The sequence below is a fragment of the Lepidochelys olivacea genome (assembly GCF_965140295.1).
Source record: "Lepidochelys olivacea isolate rLepOli2 genome assembly, chromosome: 16".
Lineage (NCBI taxonomy): Eukaryota > Metazoa > Chordata > Testudines > Cheloniidae > Lepidochelys > Lepidochelys olivacea.
Genome location: NC_140426.1, coordinates 5,438,155 through 5,450,663, shown reverse-complemented (window position 1 = coordinate 5,450,663; position 12,509 = coordinate 5,438,155). Strand labels below are relative to the sequence as shown.

At 51.2% G+C, this 12,509-nt stretch overlaps 1 protein-coding gene across 6 annotated transcripts in view; it reads right to left on the bottom strand.

Moving 5' to 3' along the window:
• RGS3 (regulator of G protein signaling 3) overlaps positions 1–12,509 on the bottom strand; it is a 243,266-nt gene that overhangs the window by 152,769 nt on the left and 77,988 nt on the right. For 5 of the 6 annotated variants that reach the window (XR_014714330.1, XM_084650181.1, XM_084650185.1 and 2 more), the window contains 2 exons: positions 12,112–12,202; positions 8,006–8,073 (listed from right to left, as the gene is read on the bottom strand). Coding sequence is in view for 5 of the 6 variants with exons in the window: in XM_084650181.1 (XP_084506307.1) it covers positions 8,006–8,073; positions 12,112–12,202 (159 nt within the window). In the remaining variant the exon portion in view is untranslated. Of the gene's footprint in view, positions 1–4,525; positions 4,679–8,005; positions 8,074–12,111; positions 12,203–12,509 lie in introns of those variants that run through there. The other variant, XM_084650187.1, reaches the window with a different exon arrangement.

The following is a 12,509-nucleotide window of genomic DNA, read 5'->3' as shown; positions in this document are numbered from 1 at the left end:
GTCTGAGCTATTGAAGTCCTCAAACCATGGTTTAAAGACTTCAAGGTGCAGAGAATCCTCCAGCAAGTGACCCATGCCTCATGCTACAGAGGAAGGCAAAAAACCCCCAGAGCCTCTTCCAATCTGCCCTGGAGGAAAATTCCTTCCCGACCCCAAATATGGTGATCAGCTGAACCCTGAGCATGTGGGCAAGATTCGCCAGCCAGATACCCAGGAAAGAATTCTCTGTAGTAACTCAGATCCCACCCCATCTAATATCCCATCACAGGCCATTGGGCCTATTTACCATGAATAGTTAAAGAACAATTAATTGCCAAAATCGTGTTATCCCATCATACCATCTCCTCCATAAACTTATCGAGTTTAATCTTGAAGCCAGATAGGTCTTTTGCCCCCACTACTTCCCTTGGAAGGCTATTCCAGAACTTTACTCCTCTGATGGTTAGAAACCTTCATCTAATTTCAAGTCTAAACTTCCTGATGGCCAGTTTATATCCATTTGTTCTTGTATCCACATTGGTACTAAGCTTAAATAATTCCTCTCCCTCTCCGGTATTTATCCCTCTGATATATTTATAGAGAGTAATCATATCTCCCCTCAACCTTCTTTTAGTTAGGCTATACAAGCCAAGCTCCTTGAGTCTCCTTTCATAAGACAAGTTTTCCATTCCTCAGATCATCCTAGTAGCCCTTCTCTGTACCTGTTCCAGTTTAAATTCATCCTTCTTAAACATGGGAGACCAGAACTGCACACAGTATTCCAGATGAGGTCTCACCAGTGCCTTGTATAATGGTACTAAAACCTCCTTATCCCTACTGGAAATACCTCGCCTGATGCATCCCCCATTAGCTTTTTTCACAGCCATATCACATTGGTGGCTCGTAGTCATCCTGTGGTCAACCAATACTCCAAGGTCCTTTTCCTCCTCCATTACTTCTAATTGATGCGTTCCCAGCTTATAACTAAAATTCTTGTTATTAATCCCTAAATGCATGACCTTACACTTCTCACTATTACATTTCATCCTATTACTATTACTCCAGTTTACAAGGTCCCAGTCCTTCTCTGTATTGGCAATACCTCCCAGCTTTGTGTCATTTGCAAACTTTATTAGCACACTCCCATTTTTTGTGCCGAGGTCAGTAATAAAAAGATTAAATAAGATTGGTCCCAAAACCGACCCCTGAGGAACTCCACTGGTGACCTCCCTCCAGCCTGACAGTTCACCTTTCAGTAGGACCCGCTGTAGTCTCCCTTTTAACCAATTCCTTATCCACCTTTCAATTTTCATATTGATCCCCATCTTATCCAATTTAACTAATAATTCCCCATGTGGCACGGTATCAAATGCCTTCCTGAAATCTAGGTAAATTAGATCCACTGCATTTCCTTTTACCATTGACCTCAATGTCCTTAACTACTTTCTCCTTCAAAATTTTTTCCAAGACCTTGCATACTACAGATGTCCAACGAACAGGCCTGCTGTTACCCGGATCACTTTTTTTTCCTTTCTTAAAAATAGGAACTATGTTAGCAATTCTCCAGTCATACGGTACAACCCCTGAGTTTACAGATTCATTACAAATTCTTGCTAATGGGCTTGCAATTTCAGGTGCCAATTCCTTTAATATTCTTGGATGAAGATTATCTGGACCCCCCGATTTAGTCCCATTAAGCTGTTTGAGTTTCGCTCAGATATGGTAATATCTACCTCCATATCCTCATTCCCATTTGTCATGCTACCATTATCCCTAAGATCCTCATTAGCCTCATTAAAGACTGAGGCACAGGGGAGGCTCTAGTAGTTTTCTTCCCCAATGTGATTTTTGCCCAGACTCACTCTGTCTCATCCATTCCATCGCTCCTTATTTCTTTACATTCTATCTCATCATTGATATAAAATGCTACTCCAGATCCTGGCTGAGGAGAATTTAATCCAAGCCTCTTTATATCTTTTGCTCTAATAAAGTGAAGATGAAATCACAATAGTATCTGGTTGCTGGAGCTACACGCCCTGTCTCCTAGCATTTCCCTAGCATGACAGTGGGCTTCCAAAGCCAAACTCCCTTCCACTTGCATCATCAAGAACAGGCCCAGGCCCACTGCCTTGGGTAGCTCTGGGGGTTTGGTGGGTCACAAACAGCCCAAAAGGTTGGTGGTGGCTCTTCAGCTTTGACTCTTCTCTACACTTAGATTGAACACAGGGCCAGAGGATCAGGGCGTTTCTAGGCCTGGGAGTCATAGAATCATAGAATAACAGAGTTGGAAGGGACCTCTGGAGGCCATCTAGTCCAACCCCCTGCCCAGAGCAGGATCAATCCCAACTAAATCATCCCAGCCAGGGCTTTGTCAAGCCTGACCTTAAAAACTTCTAAGGAAAGGGATTCCACCACCTCCCTAGGTAACCCATTCCAGTGTTTCACCACCCTCCTAGTGAAAAAGTTTTTCCTAATATCCAACCTAAACCTCCCCCACTGCAACTTGAGACCATTACTCCTTGTCCTGTCATCTGCTATCACTGAGAATAGTCTAGATCCATCCTCTTTGGATCCACCTTTCAGGTAGTTAAAAGCAGCTATCAAATCCCCCCTCATTCTTCTCTTCCGCAGACTAAACAATCCCAGTTCCCTCAGCCTCTCTCGTAAGTCATGTGTTCCAGACCCCTAATTATTTTTGTTGCCCTTCGCTGGACTCTCTCTAATTTCTCCACATCCTTCTTGTAGTGTGGGGCCCAAAACTAGACACAGTACTCCAGATGAGGCCTCACCAATGTCGAACAGAGGGGAACGATCACGTCCCTCGATCTGCTCGTTATGCCCCTGCTTATACATCCCAAAATGCCATTGGCCTTCTTGGCAACAAGGGCACACTGCTGACTCCTGAAAAGAGCTCAGCAAGCAGCTCTTTGAGACAGCCCCACAGCTCGTGGCAGTGCTCAGCCCCATGCCACGGAACCCCAACACTAACTTTCCATCCCCACCTCTGTCCCTTGACCACTGTCAGAGATGTTCTTAGCCCTGAAGGGAGAAGGGGGTTTTATGTCACTAAGCAGCGACCCCTCTAGCCCGTTCAAACGTGGGGATGGTTACACAAAGGACAGGGTGAAAACAGCACCATCTTGCTCTGTCCTGTGGGTCTGCATGTCAGATCTGCAGGTTTCCCTGGCGGGGACATGTTATTTTTCCTGCTGGCCCCAAAGAGCCAGCCCAGCTACAGGAGAGTGAGCTGGAGTCAATGCTGCTCATGTAGCATCAAGAGAACCAACAGCTGAGTATAGATCTTCATTACTGAAAAAGAAACTCAGCTCTGTTCTTCACGACAGAGTGGTCAAAACACTTGAGCTCGGGGTCTGGGCTACAGCTCCCAGCTGGCACCAGTGCTGAATAAGAAGCACTCTTTCTGCCCCTGCAGACAAGGGCTGGGAAGTGTGAACCCAGACAGGGAAGGTGGGTACAGAGATGGCATGTGACGTCAGTACCCTAGAGGACACCGAGTTATCAGAACTCTACGCCCATGGTGTTGGGGAAGGAGCCAGGGAGATTTCACTGGTTCTGGGAGACCAAGAATTAACATGGCCCAAGCCATGAGTCATAGTAAACCTTCGCCACATGCAGAGCGGAGTGGAGTTGCCGTGTGACACCCTTTATCCAGCCCAGAGACTGGATGGGGCATGTTTAACCAAGGAGACTCCTTCTGCTCTGTTTTCTTCCCATCTAGATTGTGAAACTAATTCATTGCACTGAACGGAGTGCAGTGCCACATATACACGATCCAGCAATTCCAGCCCTAGCCTCAGAACTAGGGTAAACAGGAGAACTCAACAAAGGGGTTGTGACCCCTCAGTCTGCCTGGGAGTGAGCCATGACCCCACTGCAGAGCAATGGGGAGCTGGTGTCAGAAATGCCAAGGCAGCTTCATCTACACAGCCACATTTACACCTATAAAAATAGCCTGTGACAGACAAAGCCACGGACAAACCCGGTCAGACAGAACTTGGAACTTTCCTTTATAACGCTCAGCAAGACTCTTTCCTAGCAGCCATCAATGTCAAATGTAACTAGCTTGTCTCCCTAATGCATTCCTGATAAACACAAGGAAGGATCTGCTTAACAGTCTGCAGTGCCTTCCTTTCCACTAATGAATGGTAAATTGGACCGCTCAGCTTAGCACTTCCCCGGGACATACCAACTTGTTACAGCACTAACGTTCCAGCCATTAGCGCAAGCTGAATGCTCGCTCCCACCATGGGGCCATCCACAGTTGTGCGGATCTGCCCATACGCAGACAGAGATCATTTATACACAGATGCCGACTTGCCGAGCATTTCCATGATCGCTGCTAAAATGGCATTTGCAAAACAATCCTGACAAACCAACACACAGGAAATAACCTGACACGCACAGCCAGAGCAGTAGGCTCTGGGAGAACACAGTCAGCACATAAGCCTAACTCAGGCTCTGCAATAGACATGCACTCCCCAGATGGATTCACTTTGCATTCGGATTAGGGTTAGGTTCCACAGACCTGTCTGTATCTCCGCTCCGAGCACACCTTGCAGAGTCCATTGAAGCGATTCATGATTGCAGGCTCTAAACTCGCCACTAGCCCATGGAAGTTAAATCCCTCAAAGGAGCAGGAATCCTGGTCTCCTTGTATCACAACAGCATAGAACAAGCCACAGTGAAACTGGCATGACCGCCCATGGGAACCCAGCTCTAGAGAAGAATGGCAGGAAGCCACCTTTCACCTCCCAAGCCCCTGTCTGTGCTGTATGCCGCTTTACGATAAGACAGAGGGCTTCCTGAAAACTCCAAGTGACAAGGAAGAGAGAGAGTTTTATATTAAAATTCCTGTCAACTATTCAGTATTCCCTAGTCCCTTCTCTGTTGATGTGGCTTTTGTTCCTGCTGCATTCTTCAGTGGCACAGAGCACTTTGTTATTCCAAGGTTCTCACAAACACTTTGAGGATGTGTAAGCAGCATTTCACAGGCCTCAGCTGCACAAGCTTCACTTCAGTAAAAAGACTTCTTACCCTAGTTTAAAGATATGAGAGGAAAAGTGATTCTGCTTTAGGAAAACAAGGAAGAATTTGTTTTCACAGAACAAACACGCACAATACTGCTTTGTGTTTACAGGGGGCGGGGGGAGGGGAAATACGACCCAAAGCTTGGAGGTCAGTGGCACCCATGGTTTTATTTCAGAATTAAAGGCACAGCACAACTCTGAATCAAGTCAGACGTACAGCACAAAGCTGCGTGACATGGCCTCTTTGCACACTGCAGCAGCAGCTCCCAGGAATGCCGAGTCACAGGGGAACCCCTGTAGAATGCAGCTAAACAAAGCAAGAAGAAAGCTCCTTTCAGCTTCCTCCACGGGGCAGAAATGAGGCAAGGCTTCAAACCCCAGCCAAACCGAGTCCCTGGAGTCACTGTCACTGCAGCATGGTCTGGTGGCTGCCACAGAAATCCAAACACAAGTGGGTGAGGGGATTTTAACTAGCAGAGGACAACGCCGCACAAACACAAAGGGCTTGGTTTGAAGTCACTAACCAAACTGGCTCGGCAGTGTCTAGCCCTGCCAGGCTGGGGCTGCGCTGAGCAGACAGGCCAACACTCTGCCTCCCCCAGTTTGCCATCTTTCAGGCCAGTGGTGACTGTCACTGTGTTCATTCTTACAGGGCATTTCCCGAAGCTCCCCATCCCTCCACCAGGCTATAAATGCTCCAGAGGGGTTGAAAATATTTACTGGCAGGAGCTCTGAATTTAAACCCTGCCTATGTGAGAGGAAGGGAGGGATAAGGGACGCTGGGTTGGTTTGTCTAGCTCAACCCTACGGTTTAAAACAAATAACTGAGAATGCAGCTGAGGGAAGCAGAGAGGCGGAATTTGGCACAGATCAATCACAGGGCCAGTTGGGCCCAGTTTCCGACGTGGGCCCTGTGTTTGTGTTGCTGTTTCCCATCCTTGCCTCTCCTATAAATCACAGAGGCCTCGGTCTCAAGCGCCCCATTCAGGTGGCAAAGGATTTAATGTAACGTCCACTGGAAAGACGTAGGGTGAAAAGGCACCACATTCGGACAAATCAGCAGGTGTCCGCAGGAAGGGCCTCTCAGTGAAGCGTAGCACAGTCTAGTCCAGGGGTGGGCAAACTACAGCCCGGGGGCCACATCCAGCCCTTCAGACATTTTAATCTGGCCCTTGAACTCCCCCCAGGGAGTAAGGTCAGGGGCTTGCTCCACGTGGCTCCCGGAAGAAGCAGCACGCCCCCGCTCCGGCTCCTACATGTAGGGGCAGCCAAGGGGCTCTGCATGCTGCTCCTGCCCCAAGTGTCATCCTCACAGCTCCCATTGGCTGGGAATCACAGCCAATGGGAGCTGCAGCGGCAGCGCTTGCGGAAGGGGCAGTGTGCAGAGCTGCCTGGCCGTGCCTCCACGTAGGAGCCAGAGAAGGGACGTGCTGCTGCTTCTGGGAGCTGCTTGAGGAAATCACCCCTTCACCCCCTCCCATGCCCCAACCCCCTACCCCAGCCCTGATCCCCCTCCTGCCCCTTGGTCCCAGCCCGGCGCACCCTCCTGCAGCCCAAACCCTCATCCCCAGCCCCACCCCAGAGCCCACACCCCCAGCTGGAGTCCCTCTCTCCCCCGCACCCCAACTCCCTGCCCCAGCCCAGAGCCACACACTGAACTCCTAATTTCTGGACCTACCACAGAGCCCACACCTCTAGCCAGAGCCCTCATCCCCTCCCGCACCCCATCCCCGAATTTCATGAGCATTCATGGCCCGCCGTACAATTTCCATATCCAAATGTGGCCCTCAGGCCAAAAAGTTTGCCCATCCCTGGCCTAGTCACACAGCTCTGGCTCCTTTGAAAGTCTTTGGAATGAATCACTCCTCTCCCTGAGCTAGAGCAAAGCCTCTCCATGGCCTCCAGGCTCTCCAGCACCACCCCACAGCACATGTGTAGGGAAGCACAGGCACATCCCCACATTGTCAGGTAGTTTCCCCATGGGGTGTACGTCGCTCTTGGCTTGTTTCCCACAGATCTCACCTGCATGGCCCAATCCACACTGCAGCTCCAGCCACTCCACAGTTTTCTAACCAGCCTGCAACTCTCTCATCTGCCCTGGTCACAAGGGGTGCGGTGCTGAGTCCACGCTGGAATCTTTGTGCCTCGTACCTACACAGGCCACGCAACCCAGCTAGGTACATACCAGTGCATTCTGGGAAATTTGGGCACCTATCCCGTAAGAAGCCAGCAGGGGCCAGAGTGCCCAGGAAATGCACATACCACAGCAGTAACAGTGCATGCTGAAACATCCCACTACACAGAGAATGGAGGGAGGAGGTCCAACCAGCCCGGTTACATGGTCAGGGTCCAGTTCACACAGCAACAAAACAGAGTGCTGACCCAGGTGCCAGAAGAGAGCCATGGGGCAGCCTAGGCCTGCAGCTGCCATGGGTCCTGGCTACTGACCATGCTGCATGAAGACACCGATTGCATCTAGAGTCACTAACTGGTTACAAAATCAGCCTATATGCTGGAGTGTGGACAGGGCCTAAATGGAGAGGAGGGCTGCAAAGGAAGCCACCATGCTGTGTTCGGACACAGCCTGCCACAGAGGAGACACAGAGGAGACACACACACTGCGCTCTCTCTCATGAAGGCTTGCCCATTGTGCTTTGTTGTACAAAGCAAATATAACTCTGGCTCGTTCTGCGTGTGAGAAACCATCCCAGGCCCACTCGTTTCATGGTCCCATTCTGACTCCCCTGCTCAGCAACCCCCCAGACTTTCCTCTCCTCCCTGCTGGCCTAGCACTAGCCCTCTCTGCCCTTTCACTGAGTCCTACTACTGTGCAGAGGAGCCACCTCCGGCACAGCTCCTGCCCTGGGATCAGCCTCCCGCTGGCCCTTCTCTCCCTCTCCTGCCCCTGCTCCCTGGGTCATTAGTGCTGTGCTGCTCCCACTGGGCTCAGCTGGCCCCGGCACACCTGTCACACCTACCTTGAGCTGCTCCATGTTCTCAGCCTCCTGGTTTCCCAGTGCAGCCCCCTGGCTCACCAGTAGTGGCTCTAGAAGGCAACAGAAAGAGCATGTCACATAGGCTGCTCTCAGGCACTACGCAGACGCTTCTGCCTTTAACATGGTGGCATTTCCTGTGGGTGTTTGAAGACCCGGAAATTCCCTGTTGATCCACTGAGGGTGGCATGAGGGGCAGCTGCCACATGCCCTTCACACACATTGCCCTGCGACTGTGTCCCAGCCCAGACCGCACTCTGTGCAGACCACCCCCGCAGCACATCTCCTGTCCCAGGCCTGCTCCACTCCTGCAGACACTGGGCAGCCCCACAGGTTAGAGCCAGGCAGGATAGAGAACTCAGCAAGGACCTGATCCAAAGCTCACTGGAGGCAACAGGAGGGAATCCATTGATTTCAATGGTCCCAAGGCTGGCGGATGCTGGCCCAAAGCTGGAGAGCATGTGAGATGCAGCAGCAGCAGCATGTGGTGATAGGCACAGCGAGTGGGAGAGACAGGGAGGAAAGAAGGGCTTGTGTCCCCAAGGAGGGGGAGGATGCCCCTTCTCTCTGGGTCACCCCATTTAGACCTGCCCAGGATCTCTCCTGTGTAAGTGCTAACATGGCCCCATTACCACAATGTCTGAGCTTCGCTGAGTTGGGAAATCCAGGTTGTGTAAAGACAATATGGCAGCCAGGCTGAGCCCTGGGCTGGAGGGCTGGACTCTCCACAGGAAAGCTGGGGAGCAATTGAGGTGTGATCGGTTCCTCTGCCTTCCCCCCAGTAGGGGAGGAGGAGCTGGCAGGGGTGGGGTTGTCCTAGATGGAAAGGAGGAGAAGGAGCTGTATTCTGTCCTTGCTTGGCCCCTGGGAAGTGTGCAGGAGAGGAACTCCCCTCCTGCATGCTCCCTGGGCCCAGCTGAGGAGAGATGGTGTTCCCCAGTACCCACTGAACCACTCCAGCACCTAGTGACATGCATTGTGCACCGGCCGCCCTTGGTAGAAAGGGAAGCAGCTAGGAGGAGCCATGCCAAACAGCCTGGTTATCTGTAAATGAACCCCCCCGCACACCCCCAGCCTACTCCTCAGATGTCTCAGAGCTCCTGCAGGCTTGCTGTCTCACTGAACCAGGCCATCCGTGTCTCCAGGGCTCCTCAGGGGACAGCACAAGGGAGGGCATCTCCCTCTCCTAAACAGATTTACCTGGGACTTTCCAGAATATCCCAATCTGCCCCTCAGAGCAAGTGCAGAGAGATGCTGCCCGTCACACCTTCCTATGGATGTAGTCCCTGCTGTGACTGCAAACCATAGCACTGTCCTTAGCTACAGCAAGCCGGGCGCTGCCTCTCTCGTCCCTAGGTCATTCTCCTGCCTCCACTACAACCCAGCATTGCTGCGGGAGCCAGGCAGCCGGGAGAACATTAGTGATGGGTCAGGTGTGTGATGCTGGCAGACCAGGTGCCAGCTCATGCCATTGTCCCCATGCCTCAACCGAACACTGACAAACACCTAGCTGGAATCAGTGTTAGGATTGTTAAAACTGGTATTAGGATTATATGAATGTGCTTGGTGTTTAGACTTTACCGAACGCTTGTGAGTTGCTGCCGGCATTCATCTCATCTATAGCGTCTGTATTTCCCAGTGTAAGGTAATATGTGAGCATTTGTATTGTGAGCCTGTGACTGTGTAAATCAGGGGATAGGGAGAGACATTAACTAGTGTGAAGGGCTGATCTCCAGCAGAAGGACTTATGTCCTGCCCAACGGGCAAGGTCCATTAACCCCAGACAGACTATTGCAGGGACATTAAAGAGGACAAAAGACTCTTTAGTTGTCCTGCTCTGCCCCCCTCCCCAAAGATGAGTCATGCAAGTGAGTTCCTCCCATCAGCTGTGTCTGCAGCTCAGAGCACATGGGAAGAGGGGGATAAACAGAAGGAACCGATTATCTCTATGCTGCTTGGACGCTGCTTAGCCTGGGCTAGCCCTAAAGGTCATCTAGAGCTTGTTCATTATAGAAATTTCTATTACCTCTTGAAACTGAAGATTGTAACTCACTTGTACATGTACATTTATCTGTTTTAACCTCATAAATAGCTCTCTTCTTTCCTTTTCCTATTCATAAATCTGTATGTAGTTTATTACAGTATTGGCTACAAGCCTTGTCTTTGGTGTGAGATCTAAGGTGCAACTTACCTGGGTAAGTGACTGGACCTTTGGGACTCGGAGTAACCTGAATATTGCTCTGATTGGTGGTGTAAGGGACCATCCATCACAAAGGCAGGCTCCCCTGGGTGGTGCGACAGGTCAGACTACCCAAGGGGACTGTCTGTGACCCTACATTTAGGCTGGGGAGTTTACACATGATAATTGGTTGGAACTCACAGCCGGGGGGGTTCGTGGCCTGGTTCCTGCCAATCTGCTCTGAGGTTGGTGATCACACACTTGAGTCACTGCAGGCAGCCTAGCAGAGCGGTTCAGGAGGAGCTGGGCTCAGAGCCAGGGCTGGCACCCTAAGGCAGTACTGGGGCTGTGAGGTTATTGTGCAGTGCAGAGAGCCTGGGCTGTCCGAGTGGCCCCATTAAGCACACACTCAGGGCAGCTAGCCCGTCCCACTTCTCGCTAGCTTGGTGAGAGATAACATGTGTGTCTCCTCCAGCTGGACATCGCATCCCCGACTCAGAGTGTAGCTGCACCCTGGGTGGCCTTCGGAGGGGCAGAAGTTTCCCTTTTACCCTTTCCTGGAGAAGGCCAATGCTGGATTTTGGCCCAGCAATGCTCACACACTGAGCTGGCTCAAAGGCAGTTTGGGGTCCGAGTCTCCAACATCCCATGATAAATCATCTACTGGGGAGCAGGAAAACCATGCCGGCAGTGACCTGGCAGCACTGCTGGGAGAGCAGCACAGGGAGGCTGCCAGCCAGGCCCAGCTCCACGCAGCACAGGCAGGGACGCTCTGTGGGGCCACCAGGCCACAGGCTCCTACTTGAGTCTCCCCTGGAGGCCCGCAGAGAATACCTGGAGGCCAGCTATAGGATGGACAATGGCTCTTGAAAGGCTTCAATCCACATAAGAAGTCTACATGAGGACTTTCAAGGTAGCATGTGAACAATGGCTGCTGCCTGTAAAAACTGAGTCATGCACGGACATGTGACTTGCCCAGGTGACTCCAGAATTCCATCTTGGACATGGACTTTGCACAGGAGAGAGGAGGGGGTATCCACACACAAGAGAAAGTCTATTTAAACCCCTGGGAGACCCCTCCATTTGGTCTTCAGCTGGCTCAAGAGATAGCCTCTCCACCCCCAAGGATACCTGAAAGAAACTGGAACAAAGGACAGTAACTACAGTGGGTGTGAGGGATTGCTGGATCCAGACTAGAAGGAGACTAGTCTGTAAAATGAAGCTTACTGGAATTCCTCTGAAGGTGAGGTTTTTATCTGCATTGTTTTCTTACTGTATTAGACATAGACTTGTGTTTTCTATTTTATTTTGCTTGGTAATTCACTTTTGTTCTGTCTGCTATTACTTGGAACCACTTAAATCCTACTTTCTGTATTTAATAAAATCACTTTTTACTTATTAATTAACCCAGAATATGTATTAATACCTGGAGGACAAATAGCTCTGCATATCTCTCTGTCAGTGTTATAGAGGGCGAACAATTCATGAGTTTACCCTGTATAAGCTTTATACAGGGTAAAACGGATTTATTTGGGGTTTTGACTCCATTGGGAGTTGAGTATCTCAGTGTTAAAGACAGGAACACTTCTTAAGCTGCTTTCAGTTGAAGCCTACAGCTGTTAGGGGACACGGTTCAGACCTGGGTCTTGGTTTGCAGCAGGCTAGTGGGACGGGCTCAGACCAGCCAGGGCAATGAAGTCCCAAGCTGGGAGGGCAGGGAAAGCAGGGGCAGAAGTAGTCTTGGCACATCAGTTGGCAGCCCCAAGGGGGTTTCTGTGATCGAACCCATCACACCTGGCTCCACACAGTGCCAGTGGGGAGGAGGCAGGGCATGAGAACCCATGCCCCTCCCATGCTCTGCTAGCTCTTGGGACGTACCACTCCCCAGAGCATGCTGCCGAGGGGGACCCACCTCTGCTCTGCTTCAGACGCCGCGTGGCCACCTTCAGGTGCTTGGTCCTGCCCAGGTCCTCGCCAAGAAGATAGTACCAGCCGCTGACCTCCTAGGGGCAGAGAGAAGGGGTGAGAGCCGTGGAGCTCAGGCTCAGCAGGGCAGCTGCACTCCAGCCCCACAGGAGAGCGTGTCTGTGCAAAAGCTGTGAGTGCAGGGTGCTGGCTGAGCAGTGCCTGCCTGGCTGGGCAGAACACAGAGCAGGCAGGAAAGACACCATCTACACCCAGCACACCCCAGCCCAGTGTCAGCAAAGTTGGTGGCCCTGGAGCCCTGCAGGAGAGTCCACAGTGCAGCCAGAGGTGTCAGCACCATTGATTCCGGAGGCTGAGCCAGCATGAGCACAGGGGCGTGTCCTA